We start from the raw sequence: 22,036 nt of genomic DNA on the forward strand, positions 1-22,036 counted from the left end.
GTGGGGTGGGGGGTACAGGAGGGAGACACGGGGCATGAGCGGGGGATGGGGGTACACGAGGGGGACACGGGGCATGAGCGGGGGGTGGGGGAACAGGGCAGACATGGGGCATGAGCGGGGGGTAGGGGCGAAAGAAGGGAGACACGGGACATGAGCAGGTGGTGAGCTGGGAAAGACGGGAGACACGGGGCATGAGAGGGGGTGGGGTGGTGGAAAAAGGGAGACACGGGGCATGAGCAGGGGGTGGGGGGGAAGAAGGGAGACACGGGGCATGAGCGGCGGGTGGGGGGGAAAGAAGGGAGACACGGGGCATGAGCGGGGGGTGAGGGGGAAAGAAGGGAGACACGGGGCATGAGCGGGTGGAGGGGGGAAAAGGAGGGAGACAGACATGGAGCATGAGCAGGGGTGGGGGTGAACAGGGGAGACACGGGGCATGACCGGGGGTGGGGGTATAGGAGGGAGACACGGGGAATGAGCGGGGGGTGGGGGGTACAGGAGGGAGACACAGGGCATGAGCGGGGGTGGGGGGTATAGGAGGGAGACACGGGGCATGAGCGGGGGTTGGGTGGGAAAAGAAGGGAGTCACGGGGCATGAGCGGGGTGTGTGTAGAAGAAGGGAGACACAGGGCATGAGCGGGGGTGCAGGGAAAAGAAGGAAGACACGGGGCGTGAGCGAGGGTGGGGGGAAAAGAAAGGAGACACGGGGCATGTCGGTCGGTGGGGGAAAGAAGGGAGACACAAGGCATGAGCGGGGGTGGGGGGAAAGAAGGGAGACACGGGGCATGAGCGGGAGGTGGTGGGGAAAATAGGGAGACACGGGGCATGAGCGGGGGTGGGGGGAAAGAAGGGAGACATTCGGCATGAGCGGGGGGTGGGGGGAAAGAAGGGAGACACGGGGCATGAGCGGGGGTGGGGGGGAAAGAAGGGAGACAAGGGGCATGAGCGGGGGGTGGGGGGGAAGAAGGGAGACATGGGGCATGAGCGGGGGGAAGAAGGGAGACACGGGGCATGAGCAGGGGGTGGGGGGAAATAAGGGAGACACGAGGCATGAGCGTGGGGTGTGGGGGAAAGAAGAGAGACACGGGTCATGAGCAGGGGGTGGGGGGAAAGAAGGGAGACACAGGGCATGATCGGGGGTGGGAGGGAAGAAGGAGACACGGGGCATGAGCGGGGAGTGGGGGGAAAGAAGGGAGACATGGGGCATGGCGGGGGGTGGGGAGAAAGAAGGGAGACACAGGGCATGAGCGGGGGTGGGTAGAAGAAGGGAGACACGGGGCATGAGCGGGGAGTGGGGGGAAAGAAGGGAGACATGGGGCATGAGCGGGGGTGCAGGGAAAAGAAGGAAGACACGGGGCGTGAGCGGGGGTGGGGGGAAAAGAAAGGAGACACGGGGCATGAGCGGGCGGTGGGGGGGAAAGAAGGGAGACACAGGGCATGAGCAGGGGGTGGGGGAAAGAAGGGAGACACGGGGCATGAGCGGGGGGTGGTGGGGAAAGAAGGGAGACACGGGGCATGAGCGGGGGGTGGTGGAAAGAAGGGAGACATGGGGCATGAGCAGGGGTGGGGGGAAAGAAGGGAGACATGGGGCATGACCGGGGGTGGGGGGGAAAGAAGGGAGACAAGGGGCATGAGCGGGGGAAGAAGGGAGACACGGGGCATGAGCAGGGGGTGGGGGGAAAGAAGGGAGACACGAGGCATGAGAGTGGGGTGCGGGGGAAAGAAGAGAGACACGGGTCATGAGCGGGGCGTGGGGGGGAAAGAAAGGAGACACGGGGCATGAGCGGGGGTGGGGGGGAAGAAGGGAGACACAGGGCATGAACGGGGAGTGGGGGAAAGAAGGGAGACATGGGGCATGAGCGGGGGGTGGGGGGGAAAGAAGGGAGACACAGGGCATGAGCGGGGGTTTGGCTAAGACTTGAGGGAAACACGTGGCATGAGCGGGTGGTGGGGGTACAGGAGGGAGACACGGGGCATGAGTGAGGGGTGGGGGGAACAGGTAAGAGACACAGGACATGAGCAGGGGTGGGGGGACAGGAGGGAGACACAGGGCATGAGCGGGGGGTGGGGGGTACACGAGGGAGACACGGGGCATGAGCGGGGGTGGGGGGAACAGGGCAGACATGGGGCATGAGCAGGGGGTGGGGGGCGAAAGAAGGGAGACATGGGGTATGAGCAGCGGGTGAGCTGGGAAAGACGGGAGACACGGGGCATGAGAGGGGGTGGGGTGGTGGAAAGAAGGGAGACACGGGGCATGAGCGGGGGTGGGGGGAAGAAGGGAGACATGGGGCATGAGCGGGGGGCAGGGGGGAAGAAGGGAGACATGGGGCATGAGCGGGGGGGAAAGGAGGGAGACAGACATGGAGCATGAGCGGGGAATGGGGGTGAACAGGGGAGACACAGGGCATGACCAGGGGGTGGGGGGGAACACGAGGGAGACACGGGGCTGAGCGGGGGTGGGGGGTACAAGAGGGAGACACGGGCATGAGCAGGGGGTGGAGGGTACAGGAGGGAGACACAGGGAATGAGCGGGGGTGGGGGTACAGGAGGGAGACACAGGGCATGAGCGGGGGTGGGGGTACAGGAGGGAGACACGGGGACACGGGGCATGAGCGTGGGGTGGGGGGTACATGAGGGAGACACGGGGCATGAGCGGGGGGTGGGGGAACAGGGCAGACATGGGGCATGAGCGGGCGTGGGGGCGAAAGAAGGGAGACACAGGACATGAGCAGCGGGTGAGCTGGGAAAGACGGGAGACACGGGGCATGAGAGGGGGTGGGGTTGTGGAAAGAAGGGAGACACGGGGCATGAGCGTGGGGTGGGGGGGAAGAAGGGAGACACGGGGCATGAGCGGCGGGTGGGGGGGAAGAAGGGGGGCACGGGGCATGAGCGGGGGGTGGGGGGAAAGAAGAGAAACACGGGGCATGAGCGGGGGAGGGGGAAAAGGACAGAGACAGACATGGAGCATGAGCGGGGGTGGGGGTGAACACGAGAGAGACACGGGCCATGAGTGGGGGGTGGGGGATACATGAGGGAGACACGGGGCATGAGCAGGGGGTGGGGGTACAGGAGGGAGACACGGGGAATGAGCAGGGGGTGGGGGGTACAGGAGGGAGACACATGACATGAGCGGGGGTGGGGGGTACAGGAGGGAGACACGGGGCATGAGCGGGGGTTGGGTGGGAAAAGAAGGGAGTCACGGGGCATGAGCGGGGTGTGGGTAGAAGAAGGGAGACACGGGGCATGAGCGGGGGTGCAGGGAAAAGAAGGAAGACATGGGGCGTGAGCGAGGGTGGGGGGAAAAGAAAGGAGACACGGGGCATGTCGGTTGGTGGGGGGAAAGAAGGGAGACACAGGGCATGAGCGGGGGGTGGGGGAAAGAAGGGAGACACGGGGCATGAGCGGGGGGTGGTGGGGAAAAAAGGGAGACACGGGGCATGAGCGGGGGTGGGGGGAAAGAAGGGAGACATTCGGCATGAGCGGGGGGTGGGGGGAAAGAAGGGAGACACGGGGCATGAGCGGGGGTGGGGGCGAAAGAAGGGAGACAAGGGGCATGAGCGGGGGTGGGGGGGAAGAAGGGAGACATGGGGCATGAGTGGGGGGGAAGAAGGGAGACACGGGGCATGAGCAGGGGGTGGGGGGAAAGAAGGGAGACACGAGGCATGAGCGTGGGGTGCGGGGGAAAGAAGAGAGACACGGGTCATGAGCGGGGGGTGGGGGGAAAGAAGGGAGACACAGGGCATGATCAGGGGTGGGAGGGAAGAAGGAGACACGGGGCATGAGCGGGGAGTGGGGGGAAAGAAGGGAGACATGGGGCATGGCGGGGGGTGGGGAGAAAGAAGGGAGACACAGGGCATGAGCGGGGGTGGGTAGAAGAAGGGAGACACGGGGCATGAGCAGGGAGTGGGGGGAAAGAAGGGAGACATGGGGTATGAGCGGGGGTGCAGGGAAAGGAAGGAAGAAACGGGGCGTGAGCGGGGGTGGGGGGAAAAGAAAGGAGACACGGGGCATGAGCGGGCGGTGGGGGGGAAAGAAGGGAGACACAGGGCATGAGCGGGGGGTGGGGGAAAGAAGGGAGACACGGGGCATGAGCGGGGGGTGGTGGGGAAAGAAGGGAGACACGGGGAATGAGCGGGGGTGGGGGAAAGAAGGGAGACATGGGGCATGAGCAGGGGTGGGGGGAAAGAAGGGAGACATGGGGCATGAGCGGGGGTGGGGGGGAAAGAAGGGAGACAAGGGGCATGAGCGGGGGTAAGAAGGGAGACACGGGGCATGAGCAGGGGGTGGGGGAAAGAAGGGAGGCACGAGGCATGAGCGTGGGGTGCGGGGAAAGAAAAGAGACACGGGTCATGAGCGGGGCGTGGGGGGGAAAGAAAGGAGACACGGAGCATGAGCGGGGGTGGGGGGGGAAGAAGGGAGACACGGGGCATGAGCGGGAAGTGGGGGGAAAGAAGGGAGACATGGGGCATGAGCGGGGGGTGGAGGGAAAGAAGGGAGACACAGGGCATGAGCGGGGGTGGGGGAGACTTGAGGGAAACACGTGGCATGAGCGGGTGGTGGGGGTACAGGAGGGAGACACGGGGCATGAGTGAGGGGTGGGGGGAACAGGTAAGAGACACAGGACATGAGCAGGGGTGGGGGGACAGGAGGGAGACTCAGGGCATGAGCGGGGGGTGGGGGGTACACGAGGGAGACACGGGGCATGAGCGGGGGTGGGGGGAACAGGGCAGACATGGGGCATGAGCAGGGGGTGGGGGGCGAAAGAAGGGAGACATGGGGTATGAGCAGCAGGTGAGCTGGGAAAGACGGGAGACACGAGGCATGAGAGGGGGTGGGGTGGTGGAAAGAAGGGAGACACGGGGCTATAGCGGGGGTGGGGGGAAGAAGGGAGACACGGGGCATGAGCGGGGGGCAGGGGGGAAGAAGGGAGACATGGGGCATGAGCGGGGGGGAAAGGAGGGAGACAGACATGGAGCATGAGCGGGGGATGGGGGTGAACAGGGGAGACACAGGGCATGACCAGGGGGTGGGGGGGAACACAAGGGAGACACGGGGCTGAGCTGGGGTGGGGGGTACAAGAGGGAGACACGGGCATGAGCAGGGGGTGGAGGGTACAGGAGGGAGACACAGGGAATGAGCGGGGGTGGGGGTACAGGAGGGAGACACAGGGCATGAGCGGGGGTGGGGGTACAGGAGGGAGACACGGGGCATGAGCGGGGGGTGGAGGGTACACGAGGGAGACACGGGGCATGAGCGGGGGGTGGGGGAACAGGGCAGACATGGGGCATGAGTGGGCGAGGGGGCGAAAGAAGGGAGACACGGGACATGAGCAGCGGGTGAGCTGGGAAAGACGGGAGACACGGGGCATGAGAGGGGGTGGGGTTGTGGAAAGAAGGGAGACACGGGGCATGAGCGTGGGGTGGGGGGAAGAAGGGAGACACGGGGCATGAGCGGCAGGTGGGGGGAAGAAGGGGGACACGGGGCATGAGCGGGGGGTGGGGGGAAAGAAGGGAAACACGGGGCATGAGCGGGGGAGGGGGAAAAGGACAGAGACAGACATGGAGCATGAGCGGGGGTGGGGGTGAACATTGGAGACACGGGGCATGACCGGGGGTGAGGGGAAACGAGGGAGACACGGGCAATGAGCGGGGGGTGGGGGGTACATGAGGGAGACACGGGGCATGAGCAGGGGGTGGGGGTACAGGAGGGAGACACGGGGAATGAGCAGGGGGTAGGGGGTACAGGAGGGAGACACAGGGCATGAGCGGGGGTGGGGGGTACAGGAGGGAGACACGGGGCATGAGCGGGGGTTGGGTGGGAAAAGAAGGGAGTCACGGGGCATGAGCGGGGTGTGGGTAGAAGAAGGGAGACACGGGGCATGAGCGGGGGTGCAGGGAAAAGAAGGAAGACACAGGGCGTGAGCGAGGGTGGGGGGAAAAGAAAGGAGACACGGGGCATGTCGGTCGGTGGGGGAAAGAAGGGAGACACAGGGCATGAGCGGGGGGTGGGGGGAAAGAAGGGAGACACGGGGCATGAGCGGGGGGTGGTGGGGAAAAAAGGGAGACACGGGGCATGAGCGGGGGGTGCGGGGAAAGAAGGGAGACATTCGGCATGAGCGGGGGTGGGGGGAAAGAAGGGAGACACGGGGCATGAGCGGGGGGCAGGGGGGAAGAAGGGAGACATGGGGCATGAGCGGGGGGGAAAGGAGGGAGACAGACATGGAGCATGAGCGGGGGATGGGGGTGAACAGGGGAGACACAGGGCATGACCAGGGGGTGGGGGGGAACACAAGGGAGACACGGGGCTGAGCTGGGGTGGGGGGTACAAGAGGGAGACACGGGCATGAGCAGGGGTGGAGGGTACAGGAGGGAGACACAGGGAATGAGCGGGGGTGGGGGTACAGGAGGGAGACACAGGGCATGAGCGCGGGTGGGGGTACAGGAGGGAGACACGGTGCATGAGCGGGGGGTGGGGGGTACACGAGGGAGACACGGGGCATGAGCGGGGGGTGGGGGAACAGGGCAGACATGGGGCATGAGTGGGCGTGGGGGCGAAAGAAGGGAGACACGGGACATGAGCAGCGGGTGAGCTGGGAAAGACGGGAGACACGGGGCATGAGAGGGGGTGGGGTTGTGGAAAGAAGGGAGACACGGGGCATGAGCGTGGGGTGGGGGGAAGAAGGGAGACACGGGACATGAGCGGCAGGTGGGGGGAAGAAGGGGGACACGGGGCATGAGCGGGGGGTGGGGGGAAAGAAGGGAAACACGGGGCATGAGCGGGGGAGGGGGAAAAGGACAGAGACAGACATGGAGCATGAGCGGGGGTGGGGGTGAACATTGGAGACACGGGGCATGACCGGGGGGTGGGGGGAAACGAGGGAGACACGGGCAATGAGCGGGGGGTGGGGGGTACATGAGGGAGACATGGGGCATGAGCAGGGGGTGGGGGTACAGGAGGGAGACACGGGGAATGAGCAGGGGGTAGGGGGTACAGGAGGGAGACACAGGGCATGAGCGGGGGTGGGGGGTACAGGAGGGAGACACGGGGCATGAGCGGGGGTTGGGTGGGAAAAGAAGGGAGTCACGGGGCATGAGCGGGGTGTGGGTAGAAGAAGGGAGACACGGGGCATGAGCGGGGGTGCAGGGAAAAGAAGGAAGACACAGGGCGTGAACGAGGGTGGGGGGAAAAGAAAGGAGACATGGGGCATGTCGGTCGGTGGGGGAAAGAAGGGAGACACAGGGCATGAGCGGGGGGTGGGGGGAAAGAAGGGAGACACGGGGCATGAGCGGGGGGTGCGGGGAAAGAAGGGAGACATTCGGCATGAGCGGGGGTGGGGGGAAAGAAGGGAGACACGGGGCATGAGCAGGGGTGGGGGGGAAAGAAGGGAGACAAGGGGCATGAGCTGGGGGTGGGGGGGAAGAAGGGAGACATGGGGCATGAGCGGGGGGGAAGAAGGGAGACACAGGGCATGAGCAGAGGGTGGGGGGAAGAAGGGAGACACGAGGCATGAGCGTGGGGTGCGGGGGAAAGAAGAGAGACACGGGTCATGAGCGGGGGGTGGGGGGAAAGAAGGGAGACACAGGGCATGATCGGGGGTGGGAGGGAAGAAGGAGACACGGGGCATGAGCGGGGAGTGGGGGGAAAGAAGGGAGACATGGGGCATGGCGGGGGTGGGGAGAAAGAAGGGAGACACAGGGCATGAGCGGGGGTGGGTAAAAGAAGGGAGACACGGGGCATGAGCGGGGAGTGGGGGGAAAGAAGGGAGACATGGGGCATGAGCTGGGGTGCAGGGAAAAGAAGGAAGACACGGGGCGTGAGCGGGGGTGGGGGGAAAAGAAAGGAGACACGGGGCATGAGCGGGCGGTGGGGGGGAAAGAAGGGAGACACAGGGCATGAGCGGGGGGTGGGGGAAAGAAGGGAGACACGGGGCATGAGCGGTGGGTGGTGGGGAAAGAAGGGAGACACGGGGCATGAGCGGGGGGTGGGGGAAAGAACGGAGACATGGGGCATGAGCAGGGGTGGGGGGAAAGAAGGGAGACATGGGGCATGAGCGGGGGTGGGGGGAAAGAAGGGAGACAAGGGGCATGAGCGGGGGGAAGAAGGGAGACACGGGGCATGAGCAGGGGGTGGGGGGAAAGAAGGGAGACACGAGGCATGAGCGTGGGGTGCGGGGAAAGAAGAGAGACACGGGTCATGAGCGGGGCGTGGGGGGGAAAGAAAGGAGACACGGGGCATGAGCGGGGGTGGGGGGGAAGAAGGGAGACACGGGGCATGAGCGGGTGCTGGGGGAGAAAGAAGGGAGACACTGGCCATGAGCAAGGTGTGGGGGGGAAAAGGGATACACAGGGCATGAGCAGGGGGTGGGGGGAAGAAGGGAGACAAGGGGCATAAGCAGGGGGTGGGGGGAAAGAAGGGAGACACGGGGCATGAGCGGGTGGTGGGGGGAAGAAGGGAGACACGGGGCATGAGCGGGGGAAAGAAGGGAGACACGGCGCATGAGCGGGGAGTGGGGGGGAAAGAAGAGAGACACGGGGCATGAGCGGGGGTGGGGGGGTGGAAAGCAGGGAGACACGGGACATGAGTGGGGGGTGGGAGGGAAAGAAGGGAGACACGGGGCATGAGCGGCGGGGGTGGGGTGAACAGGGCAAACACGGGCCATGAGCGGGGGGTGGGGGGAAAAGGATGGAGACAGACACGGAGCATGAACAGGGGGTGGGGGTGAACAGGGGAGACACGGGGCATGAGCGGGGGGTGGGGGGAACATGAGGGAGACACGGGGCATGAGCGGGGGATGGGGGAACAGGGCAGACACAGGGCATGCGTGGGGGGTTGGGGGTAACACGACAGAGACACGGGCATGAGCGGGGGGTGGGGTAACAGGGCAGACAAGGGGCATGAGCGGTGGGTGGGGGGACACGGGGCATGCGCGGGGTTGAGGGGGTACACGAGGGAGACACGGGGCATGAGCGGGGGGTGGTGGGAACATGAGGGAGACACGGGGCATGAGCGGGGGATGGGGGAACAGGGCAGACACAGGGCATGCCTGGGGGGTTGGGGGTAACACGACAGAGACACGGGCATGAGCGGGGGGTGGGGTAACAGGGCAGACAAGGGGCATGAGCGGTGGGTGGGGGGACACGGGGCATGAGCGGGGGTACACGAGGGAGACACAGGGCATGAGCGGGGGGGTGGTGGGAACAGGAGGGAGACACAGGGCATGATCGGGGCGTGGGGGGAACAGGAGGGAGACATGGGGCATGAGCGTAGGGTGGGGGAACAGGGCAGTATACGGGGCATGAGCGGGGGGTGGGGGGACACAGGGCATGAATGGGGGGTGGGGGGACCCGGGGCATGAGCTGGGTGTGGGGGGGGTACACAAGGGAGACACGGGGCATGAACGGGGGTGGGGGGAACAGGAGGGAGACACAGGGCATGAACGGGGGGTGGGGGAAGAGGAGGGAGACATGGGGCATGAGCAGGGGGTGGGGGAACAGGGCAGACACGGGGCATGAGCGGGGGTGGGGGGTACAGGACAGACACGGGGCATGGGCGGGGGGTGGGGGAACACTAGGGAGACACAGGGCATGAGCGGGGGTGGGGGGTACAGGAGGGAGACACGGAGCATGAGCGGTGGGTGGGGGGAACAGGTCAAACATGGGGCATGAGCGGGGGTCGGGGGAAAGAAGGGAGACACGGGGCATGAGTGGGGGAATAGGGGGGCAACAGGGGAGACACAGGGCATGAGCGGGGGTGGGGGTGAATAGGGGAGACACGGGGCATGATCGGGGTGGGGGGGACAGGAGGGAGACACGTGGCATGAGCGGGTGGTGGGGGTTACAGGAGGGAGACACGGGGCATGAGCGGGGGGTAGGGGGGCAACAGGGGAGACACGGGGCATGAGCGGGGGGTGGGGTGAATAGGGGAGACACGGGGCATGATCGGGGGTGGGGGGGACAGGAGGGAGACACATGGCATGAGCGGGGGGGACAGGAGGGAGACACGGGGCATGAGCGGGGGGTGGGGAGGTACATGAGGGAGACATGGGGCATGATCGGGGTGGGGGGAACAGGGCAGACATGGGGCATGATCGGGGGGTGGGGGGCGAAAGAAGGGAGACACGGGGCATGAGCAGGGGGTGAGGTGGGAAATAAGGAAGACACGGGGCATGAGCGGGGTTGGTGGGGAAGAAGGGAGACATGGGGCATGAGCGGGGGGTGGGGGGAAAGAAGGGAGGCATGGGGCCTGAGCAGGGGGTGGGGGAAAGAAGGGAGACACGGGGCATGAGCGGGGGTGGGGGAAAAGGAGGGAGACAGACACGGAGCATGAGCGGGGGGTGGGGGTGAACAGGGGAGACACGGGGCATGAGCGGGGGTGGAGGGAACACGAGGGAGACACGGGGCATGAGCGGGGGGTGGGGGGTACAGGAGGGAGACACAGGACATGAGCAGGGGGTGGGGGGTACTGGAGGGAGACACAGGGAATGAGCGGGGGGTGGGGGGAACACAAGGGAGACACAGGGCATGAGTGGGGGGTGGGGGGAAAGAAGGGAGACATGGGCATGAGCAGGGAGCGGGGTGGGAAAGCAGGGAGACATGGGGCATGAGCGGGGCATGGGGGGGAGGGAGACATGGGTCATTAGCGGGGGTGGGGGGGAAAGCAGGGAGACACGGGGCATGAGCGGGGGGTGGGGGAGAAGAAAGGAGACACAGGGCATGAACAGGGGGTGGGGGAAAGAAGGGAGACACGGGGCATGAGCGGGGGGTGGGGGGATTAAGGGAGACACGGGGCATGAGCAGGGGATGGGGGAAGAAGGGAGACATGGGCCATGAGCAGGGAGTGGGGGGAAAAGGGAGACACAGGGCATGAGCAGGGGCTGAGGGGGAAAGAAGAGAGACACGGGGCATGAGCGTGGGGTGGGGGAAAGAAGTGAGACACGGTTCATGAGCGGGGAGTGGGGTAAAGAAGGGAGACAAAGGGCATGAGCAGGGGGCGGGGGAAGAAGGGAGACATGGGGCATGAGCAGGGAGTGGGGGGGAAAAGGGAGACACGGGCATGAGCGGGGGTGGGGGGAAAGAAGGGAGACACGTGGCATGAGCAGGGGCTGGGGGGGAAAGGAGGGATACACGGGGCATGAGTGGGGGGTGAAAGAAGGGAGACACGTGGCATGAGCAGGGGGTGGGCGTGGAAGAAGGGAGACACGGGGCATGAGCGGGGGTGGGGTAAAGAAGGGAGACACGGGGCATGAGCGGGGGTGGGGGGAAAAGGAGGGAGACTGACACGGAGCATGAGCGGGGGGTGGGGGTGAACAGGGGAGACACGGGGCATGAGCGGGGGTGGAGGGAACACGAGGGAGACACGGGGCATGAGCGGGGGGTGGGGGGTACAGGAGGGAGACACAGGACATGACCAGAGGGTGAGGGGTACTGGAGGGAGACACAGGGAATGAGCGGGGGGTGGGGGGAACACAAGGGAGACACAGGGCATGAGTGGGGGGTGGGGGAAAGAAGGGAGACATGGGCATGAGCGGGGAGTGGGGTGGGAAAGCAGGGAGACATGGGGCATGAGCGGGGCATGGGGGGAGGGAGACATGGGGCATTAGCGGGGGTGGGGGGGAAAGCAGGGAGACACGGGGCATGAGCGGGGGGTGGGGGAGAAGAAAGGAGACACAGGGCATGAGCAGGGGGTTGGGGGGAAAGAAGGGAGACACGGGGCATGAGCGGGGGGTGGGGGGCTTAAGGGAGACACGGGGCATGAGCAGGGGATGGGGGGAAGAAGGGAGACATGGGCCATGAGCAGGGAGTGGGGGGAAAAGGGAGACACGGGGCATGAGCAGGGGCTGAGGGGTAAAGAAGAGAGACACGGGGCATGAGCGTGGGGTGGGGGAAAGAAGTGAGACACGGTTCATGAGCGGGGAGTGGGGTAAAGAAGGGAGACAAAGGGCATGAGCAGGGGGCGGGGGAAGAAGGGAGACATGGGGCATGAGCAGGGAGTGGGGGGGAAAAGGGAGACACGGGCATGAGCGGGGGTGGGGGGGAAAGAAGGGAGACACGTGGCATGAGCAGGGGCTGGGGGGGAAAGAAGGGATACACGGGACATGAGTGGGGGGTGAAAGAAGGGAGACACGTGGCATGAGCAGGGGGTGGGCGTGGAAGAAGGGAGACACGGGCATGAGCGGGGGTGGTGGGGAAGAAGGGAGACACGGGGCATGAGCAGGGTGTGAGGGGGAAAGAAGAGAGACACGGGGCATGAGCGTGGGGTGGGGGGAAAGAAGGGAGACACGGTTCATGAGCGGGGAGTGGGGTAAAGAAGGGAGACACAAGGCATGAGCAGTGGGCGGGGGAAGAAGGGAGACATGGGGCATGAGCAGGGAGTGGGGAGGAAAAAGGGAGACACCGGCATGAGCAGGGGCTGGGGGGGAAAGAAGGGATACATGGGGCATGAGTGGGGGCGAAAGAAGGGAGACACGTGGCATGAGCAGGGGGTGGGCGTGAAAGAAGGGAGACACAGGGCATGAGCGGGGTTTGGGGGGAAGAAGGGAGACACGGGGCATGAGCGGGGGTGGGGGAGAAAGAAGGGAGACACAGGGCATTAGCGGGGGGTGAGGGGGAAAGAAGGGAGACATGGGGCATGAGCGGGGGTGGAGGGGTGGAACGAAGGGAGACACGGGGCATGAGGGGGTGTGGGGGGGGAAGAAGGGAGACACGGGGCATGAGCAGGGGGTGGGGGAAAGAAGGGAGACACGGGGCATGGGGGAAGGAAGGGAGACATGGGGCATGAGCAGGGGGTGGGGGGAAAGAAGGGAGACATGGGGCATGAGCGGGGTGTGGGGTGTAAAGAAGGGAGACACGGGGCATGTGCGGGGGGAAGGAAGGGAAACACGGGCATGATCGGGGGGTGGGGGGAAAGAAGGGAGACACGGGGCATGAGCGGGGGTTTTGGGAAAGAAGGGAGACACGGGGCATGATCGGGGGGTGGGGGGAAGAAGGGAGACACGGGGCATGAGCGGGGGGTGGGGGGAGAAGGGAGACACGGGGCAGGAGCGGGGGGTGGGGGGAAGAAGGGAGACACGGGGCATGAGCAGGGGGTGAGGGGGAAAGAAGGGAGACATGGTGCATGAGCGGGGGGGTGGGGGGGAAGAAGGGAGACACAGGGCATGAGTGGGGGTGAGGGAAAAGAAGGGAGACACGGGGCATGAGCGGGGGCAGGGGAGAAGGGAGACACAGGGCATGAGCGGGGGGTGGGGGGGAGGAAGGGAGACACAGGGCATGAGCGAGGGCTGGGGGGAAAGAAGGGAGACACGGGGCATGAGCGGGGGGTGAGGGGGTAAAGAAGGGAGACACAGGGCATGAACGAGGGGTGGGGGTAACACAACAGAGACACGGGCATGAGCGGGGGGTGGGGGGGAACGAAGGGAGACACGGGGCATGAGTGGGGGTTGGGGGTAACACGAGGGAGACACAGGGCATGAGCGGGTGTTGGGGGGAACAGTGCAGACACGAGCCAATAGCGGGGGGTCGGGGGTAACACGAGGGAGACACGGGGCATGAGCGGGGTGAACACGAGGGAGACCACGGGCATGAGCGGGGGGTGGGGGGTGAAAGAAGGGAGACACGGGGCATGAGCGGGGGGTGGGGTGGGAAAAGGGGAGACACAGGGCAAGAGCGGGGGTGGGGGTGAGCAGGGGATACACGGGGCATGAGCAGGGGGTGGGGGGACAGGAGGGAGACACGGGGCATGAGCAGGGGGTGGGGGGACACAGGGCATGAGCGGGGGGTGAGGGGAACAGGAGAGATGCGGGGGATGGAGGGGGGAAAGAAGGTGGACACGGGACATGAGCAGGGGGTAGGGGAAGAAAGGAGACACGGGGAATGTGCGGGGGGTGGGGGGGAAAGAAGGGAGACACGGGGCATGAGCGGGCGTGGGGGAAAGAAGGGAGACACGGGGCATGAGCGGGGGTGGGGGGACGAAGGGAGACAGACACGGAGCATGAGCGGGGGGTGGGAGGGAAAGTAGGGAGACACGGGGCATGAGCGGGGGTGGGGGGGAGAATGGAGACAGACATGGAGCATGAGCAGAGGGTGGGGGTGAACAGGGGAGACACGGGCCATGAGCGGGGGTGGGGGAAAAGGAGGGGGACAGACATGGAGCATGAGTGGGGGTGGGGGTGAACAGGGGAGACATGGGGCATGAGTGGGGGGGTGGGTGGGACAGGAGGAAGACTAGGGGCATGAGCGGGGGGTGGGGGGTACAGGAGGGAGACACAGGGCATGAACGGGGGTGGGGGGAACAGGGGAGATGCGGGGGGTGGAGGGGGGAAAGAAGGTATGCACGGGGCATGAGCAGGGGGTGGGGGGCAAGAAGGGAAACACGGGGCATGAGCGGGGGTGGGGGGGAAGAAGGGAGACACGGGCATGAGCAGGGGGTGGGGGGGAAAGAAGGGAGACACGGGTCATGAGCGGGGGTGGGGGGAGAAGGGAGACAGACACGGAGCATGAGCGGGGGGAACTTGAGGAAGACACGGGGCCTGAGCTAACTGTGCAGGCAGCAGATCCCACTCCTCGGCCCTCCGCAGGCCACTGTGTTCCAATGGCGTGAGCGGGGGTTGAAGGAACAAAAGAGAGACATGGGGCATGAGGGGGGACAGGAGGAAGACACGGGGCATGAGCGGGGGGTGGGGGAATGGAAGGAAGACACAGGGCCTGAGCTTACTATGTAGGCGGTAAATCCCGCTACTGAAACGATCAACAAAGATGGCGGGCATCTCTGAAAATAAGACGCACTGCACGCTTTACTGCAGCCAATGAGAGGGTAAGTCAGATGTCCGCGGACATCACGCAAGCCGCTTGCCCAATCCCCGTCCTATCCGCGGAGCGAACAGGGAAGTGTGTCCGCGAAGCGGACACAAATATCACTAATTTTTTCTGACCTACTGTTTGGTCATTTTTTTAAAAACTACTGGACGGATTTTCACCAAATTTGCAAATGCACGCTTTCGGGACCAAGCCGCTGCTCCTGGTGAAAATCCGTCCAGCGGTTTGGGCTGTAGGCGTGAGCAAAGTTTTTTTCCCTTTCAGTCTATGGGAAAAAAAATATTTTGGGCCCCCCCCCCTATAACTTTGCCCCACCTGGACCAAACCTCACCAAACTTTGCAAATAAATTCAGAGTGGGCCATATACTTTTTTTTTGCAAAGTTTGGTGAAGATTCGTCCAGGAGGACCGAAGTTATAAGCCGCCCAAAAAGTGCTCTTCCTATGGAAACATATATATATATATATATATATATATATATATTGCCCTTGGTGCTTTGAAGCAGAGAGGGTTTTCAGATTTGAAAAGCCACCATTTTATTTTTGCTTGATGCAAGTGATTCCCACGATATTACTGGGAGAAGCTTCAAATGAAAGAAATCAAACTGCTATTTAGACGAAGAAAAGGATGGCATCAAACTTTGGAAGGAACTCTCTGTAAGGAAGGCATGGTATCAAACAATAATACAGATACAAGTGACCCCAGTTCAAGGGTGTTTATTGAACTTCAATTGGATTCATGAGTTGCAATTTTTAGGTTACGGGCACATAGGAATAATGTTTTGTGAACACCATTGAATTTGCCTGAGTTTGGTTTAGACAATTCAATTTAATGAATACTTTGTGCTTATTTCTATCCCAATTTAATGAATGTCCTTATTAGATTCTGTTTGTCATTAGATGTTCATAACCCTTTTGTCCTTAGTGTCCAGATTATCTTGATCCTTAATCCTCTTAATGTCCAGATTCTCTTAATCATTAATCCTCGTCTTTTGTTAATTTTCTTATTCGATTATGTTTGTCATTAGATTGTCATCCTCCTTATAACCTTAATGTCCAGATTATCTTAATCCTCGTGATGTTCAGATGTTCTGAATCTATAATCCTCTACATGTGTTTCACCACTTGTGTGTGGCACTTCATGAGGAAAAATGACATGTGTTATGTACATTTGTTAATCAGAAAAGTTTTTCATAGCTATTCAATTTGTTTAGGTTGTTTTTTTGAGCATCCTGCTTTTTTAGTGCAGGTGGTGCCTTGCTTTAGCAGGGTAATTCTTTATATAGTGCTGGTGTGTCATGTGGTTCACCAATTATTTCTCAAATGTTTCTAGATGCAGGAGGCAAATGTGTTACACGGAAGGAGATACCGCATCTCACCATCTGGTGTCCCACTTCCACTCCCCAAAGACCCCTCACCCAGGTAATCCTCCTGCACTGGTCCACCCCCATGAACTGGATCCAAAAGTGATGACCGTGCCCTGGCAACTTGGATGACAGATCCCCAGGACTAGTGAGTGGGACTACTTCTGGTTTCTCACATCACCCAAGACCGTACAGAGTCAAATAACATTCTCGACATCAGAAAGAGACTCAAAACGTGTTTGTTTTTGTAGTCAATTCTCGGTGGGGACAGATTTTTTTTAATCTAGTACTTAGATGGCCTGGTTGCAGGTGCTATATCAATACAATATTAATAGCGATTGCAATCACATGAGGCTAGTGGTCGGGAGTTGGAAAGAAAACAACATGTGCAGTTGAATATTTGAAGGGTGCATTGGGGAGCTCGTTTTGGGTAGAAAATGTTCAGTTTATCAGGGGAAGACTGCAGGAATCTCACAAGATTACTGTTGCAAGGCCGCAAGATGCACTCATATAAAAATGTGCATCACACAAAGCGACTAGTGATAGGGGTAATGGCATTTAGTGGAGTGAGGAGACCTGGAAAAAGGAGGGGGGACATATGTTGGGTGCCTGTAAGACGTGTAAGACATTTTTATGGAGCAATTTTACCATTATCACAGAAATCAGTGACCTGTCACTCTACCGTAGGAACTTCTGTTATTGGAAATGATTACTGTGAAATTATCGAAGGAATAAGGAGTTAGGAAAAGAAGAAGTTTAACATTTGCAGTGCCTACATCTACTGGGCAGGGGGCAATGGGTTTCGCATTTGCATTTCAATCAATTCCACCTTGAGGGCCCTCTGTTGCGCAGTGTATGGCCACAATGATGACATCACTGATTGGAACCCTGGCAACATCACTAATTGCATTATACATGATATCACTGATGGTGTCACTAATGACACCATAGATGACATGACTGATGAGATCAATAAGTACATCATATATGTCATTGTTGATTATATAAGTTAGACTATCTTTGGTCACCTCATTTGATACATATTGTATTTCATAATACTTACAAATAATAGCAACATGACATGGAAACATAAACGGATACAGAAGTATCATAAGGTTATGTGTAGAAAATTCATTTGTAGTAATTATCAATTTATACAATTTAAAAAGTGTTAGTAAGCAATTATTCTGTGAAATTTTTTAGTGGATGTGACAGTAGGGTGCCCCTTTAATGACACAAAACCCGTGAAATACAACAGGTGCATGAAGCTATGCCCCCTTAAATATGGGGCCCCATTGTGAAGCCCCTAAGCACACTAATGACATGACAAATATGATCACTGATGATATCATGTATGACATCACTGGTGGCATTATGAATGACATCACTGGAGCAGTGTTTCTACATATAAGGGTGGATTCAGGTGCAACCATTGGTTGGAGTTTGTATTTAAAAATACAGGCCATTTTCAACCGTGGTATTGTTACACATCAAAGTTACTCTGTATTGATTGAGCATTGGGTATGGCTAAAAACAGTCCATATGCAAACAAGACATTGTAGTACTCCAACTATGACGCTACACTTGTTCACTAAAGAATAAAACATGCATAATAAGGTGCAGTAACAGGCCTCAAAGTTATATCACTATATTTTGTACCTACATTTTGGCAATTTTGAAAAAATAAAATACTGGACAGAAAACTGTTCTGCATGTATCCTCACCCCCCTTGCTCCACCTCTAATATAAGAAACCACACCAAATGCAGCAACATTATTCAAGGTCAGATCTATTTGTAGTTACAAGGTTGTGTGTACTTTTGATGAATGGCACCAAATTAATAAGCTCTTTGCCGTTTCTGTAATGTATGAATGTATTATATTCACAGACAAAGCATTTAGTTTGAGTTAAGATGAACAATCTATTGCAACACGACCTTTCAACTTCACTGAAAAACCTTAGTTAAAGAGACGCTAAGGTGAAAATGTAACATAGGGAAACCCTTGAAATTAGGCACATCATTCAGACAAAGCCACCTTAACTACTTGCCCCTGCTGTGCAGCGAATGACCATAATGATGAAACTGGAGATTGCATCACTGCTGACACTAATAATTACATCATATATGACATCACTGATTATATCACTGGTGACATCAGACATGAGATCACTCATTATGCATGTTAATATTTTTGGGCCACTCTCTTAGTGCATATGTTATTTCAGTATACTTAATAACGATAAGAGCATGACATAGAACAACAGACATGTGATATAAATGCTTATGGAGCATTCATTTGCGGTATTTATTGAAGGGTGAAATTTTAAATATAAATATGTAATATTTTAGAAATATGTTGAACTTCGTTTAATAGCAAGTAATTAAAATAGTGCATTCCATAGGAATGTACCTGATTCTGGCAAATGTACTTTAGATATGTAAAGATTATACAATATGTGTATACAGATTATATAATATGTGTATACAGTAATAAACAAATGATAAAAGAAATAGATATAAATAGAAACATGTTGAATCCTGAGTGTTATGAAAATACTAAATGTACAGATCTACATGTTCTATTTTGCAGATTATAAAAATAGTATATAAATGAGCAGTGTTAAAAACACATGTAAAACAAAGTACATGCATTATGCATTGTGATATATTACAGCATGGCTATACTAAATAAAATACTAATACTACATAATTACACATATTCAAAAGTAATGAAGTTTAGGATTCGAAGATTTACTTTTAGATGTGTAATTTGGTTTACAATACTTTTAGTTATTTCTGTTCTAAATTAATGATTTAGATTTTTTTATTTCACTCTAACAGATGGCATGCCAAAGGAAATTAATCTTTACCTACTGTACTATTTTTTGTTGTGCTCATTTTTGTATGTACTTCAAATTGTGGACCATACACTAAATTTAAAGAAATTACAGCAGAATGAAATGTACTTTGAAAATATGTATATGTATTTTATGTGAAAGAAAGTAGTCCTATAATTAGAACATTGAATTAATGTAATCAGTGCTTTTATCAGTCAAGACATACATGATGTTATATCTAACGACATCAGTGATGCCACCAGCGATGTCACCAACGATGTAAGGGTGACTGTACCTGAATTGTCTGCCACATTTCAAGGGTTTTGCTACATTACATTTTCACATTAATATCTCTTTAAAAACATTTTATTCAGTGAATATATATATACACATATATGTGAAGAAGGATTCTGTGCTACTGTATTCATTCATTATTCTTATATTTGTGAATATAAAGCTGGGGGAGCAAGGTTAAGAAGTGACCGGGCCCACCTGTAGTGTCCTCTGAAGATTCTGGTCGTTGTCCACAACCAGGATTTGCGTCTCACAGCGGCTGGCCATATACTGCTGAGTATCGCTTGAAAAGAGAGTGTGAATGCCCACAGCAAATCCACTGAAAACAGAAAACAAAATACACGACACCCATATGTTAGAGTAAAAAGAATCATATAATCGTGCAATGAGAATGAACAATGCAAGGTTAGAAAGTGTTGTGAGGATGAGAGACTGTAAAAGAGAGCATATAAGAACCAACGCCAGACCTTCAACCCTCCAAACCCCATCATTTCTCGGGCTTGACCTTTAATTCATTCCACCTACTGCCCTATCTGTTCTTTTTCCTGTAACATTGCACAGATCTGTGCAAGTGTGGCTCCTCCTTCGGAGTAGACTTGGGGAGCGATATCAGGGAGCACTAGGTCAGCCTAAGGTTCCCTACAGAACAAATACTCCACCAGATATTAGACACCTTCTGCTGAGCAACACAGAGAGCGTGGCATCTCCCCTGTTGCATATCAATCTGATTTCAGACATATCAGGAGGTGCAAATGCATGCTGTAAAGGAAAGGTAAGTCAAATATTTGCAATGGGTTGCTCTTCCTTGCAGCTTGAGACTAACTCTCAGGGTATTGAAAAATAGCATTGCTCCATTGGTGATTCTTCTTCAAAATAGGGGTTTCTTAGTTCAGCTCTAGATTAACAATTTGGTAATTTGCTCGGCATCAGTTTCAACAGGCTGCAGCAGATGTGAGAATGCTATGCTCTCTATTCTGGATACAAACAGGTGGTTGAGCAATAACAAAAAATAAAGGCTCACTTTGTTTTAGTGCCTGAGGTTTATCAGGGTAATTTTCTACATTCTACAGAACATCTTTTCTTGCTTCTCATCATGCTCAAAATGTATGGGGTTGAGTGTCTACCCTTCTTTCTAACGCTTTTTTGACAGATATTCTGTGGCTTCAGGCCCTGGGGGAATTCTCATTGTGTCTACTGACAGTTCCTTGGTTCAGGCTCCACCTCAAAACCCTGGTTCACCATCTTCAGCATAACTGGGGACCCCAGGGGGGATTATAAGAATCCCATCCCAATGACAGTAGAGGTTGGTCAGTCTCTGCAATGCTGGTTGAGGGAAAATAAAGTGTTGACATGATGTCTCATTTGTGCCCTGGACCCAGTGACCATAATAACAGATGTCAGTCTTCTGGGGTAGGGTCTACCCTGACCATGACCATGAGCCTTTAAGGAGGTGATTATCATCAGTGGAGGCCTCCAACTGGAATGAACTAGTGACAATAGAGCATGTCCATTGGACGTTTTCTCCTCTATTTCATCAGCAAAGAGTGCCTGTCTGCACAGACAATATGCGTTACATAAAATGTCAGGGTGGAACGCTGTGAAAGTCTTTGGTGGACTTGGGCAGATTAATGTGCTCATGGGTAGAAGTTCGCCTGAGCTCTCTGAGAGTTTCTTACATTCTGGGGAAGAACAATCTTAAGGCAGACTCACTGAGCAGCGTGCTCCCTCATCACAAGATGTTTCTCTGGGGCCATGGGTATTTCTTCAGATTTTTAAACATATGGGACACCCCTTGGTGGACATAATGGCTTTGGGGTCAAATTCTTTTCCCAGGTGTGGGTTGGCCAGTAGCGGCCATGTAGTTATGGTTAAGTTGCTAAACCCATAGGAAGAGCACTTTTTGGGTGGCTTATAACTTCTCTCCCCCTGGATGGATCCTCACCGAACTTTGCAAAAAAAGTTCACGGCCCACTCTGAATTTGTTCATAAAGTTTGGTGAGGTTTGGTCCAGGGGGCAAAGTTATAGGGGGGGTCCCAAATTTCTTTTTTCCCCCATGGAGTGAAGGGAGAAAAAACTTTGGTCACGCCTACAGCCCAAACCGCTGAATGGATTTTCACCAGATTTGTGGCAGGAGCAGCGGCTCGGTCCTGAAAGCGGTGTAAGTCCAGTATTATCCGCATATCCGCGGACAGGACACCGATTGGTTAATCGACTTGAGTCATGTCCGCGGAAATGCGACGTGTTCGCTGATTGGCTGGGATGAAGTGTGAGGTGCGTCACATTGCTTCGATGCGCCCGCCATATTGGATCCGTGGACACCCGTGGAGAGCGCGGCGTGGAACTGAGTATACATTCAATTGTGGGGGATGTGTTTGAGTGTGGAAGTGCTTGTAGAGGGTGAGGGAGTAAGAGATGTGTCAAATGATGGATTTGTTTAGGTGGGGAAGGCTGTGTTGTTTTTGCGGTGTCCGCAGTCACTGCGAGTGTCCACAGACATGCTAAACACTGGCCGCACTACTGGTTATTTTAATGTACTATGATGTTGGTTTTGGGTTGTTAGTAGAGTATTGGGTGAAGAGGGTATGCAATGCATTGAAGAGTTTGTGCATTGGTTGTAATTATTATTTTAGAATGTTAATTGAAGTGGATATGTTTTGAGGTGGATGTGTTATGTTTTTGGGTTGTGGTCAATCGGTAGGTGTTTGTTTCTATGGGTGTATTATGCTGTGGTAGT

At 57.1% G+C, this 22,036-nt stretch overlaps 1 protein-coding gene across 1 annotated transcript in view; it reads right to left on the reverse strand.

The window, feature by feature from the left end:
* LOC138511223 (long-chain-fatty-acid--CoA ligase ACSBG2-like) overlaps nucleotides 1–22,036 on the reverse strand; it is a 412,570-nt gene that overhangs the window by 328,349 nt on the left and 62,185 nt on the right. Inside the window, exon 4 of the mRNA XM_069626760.1 lies at nucleotides 19,500–19,620. Coding sequence (XP_069482861.1) covers nucleotides 19,500–19,620 — 121 coding nt within the window. The remainder of the gene's footprint in view (nucleotides 1–19,499; nucleotides 19,621–22,036) is intronic.

The sequence above is a fragment of the Ambystoma mexicanum genome, chromosome 6p (assembly GCF_040938575.1).
Source record: "Ambystoma mexicanum isolate Mex_15411 chromosome 6p, UKY_AmexF1_1, whole genome shotgun sequence".
Lineage (NCBI taxonomy): Eukaryota > Metazoa > Chordata > Amphibia > Caudata > Ambystomatidae > Ambystoma > Ambystoma mexicanum.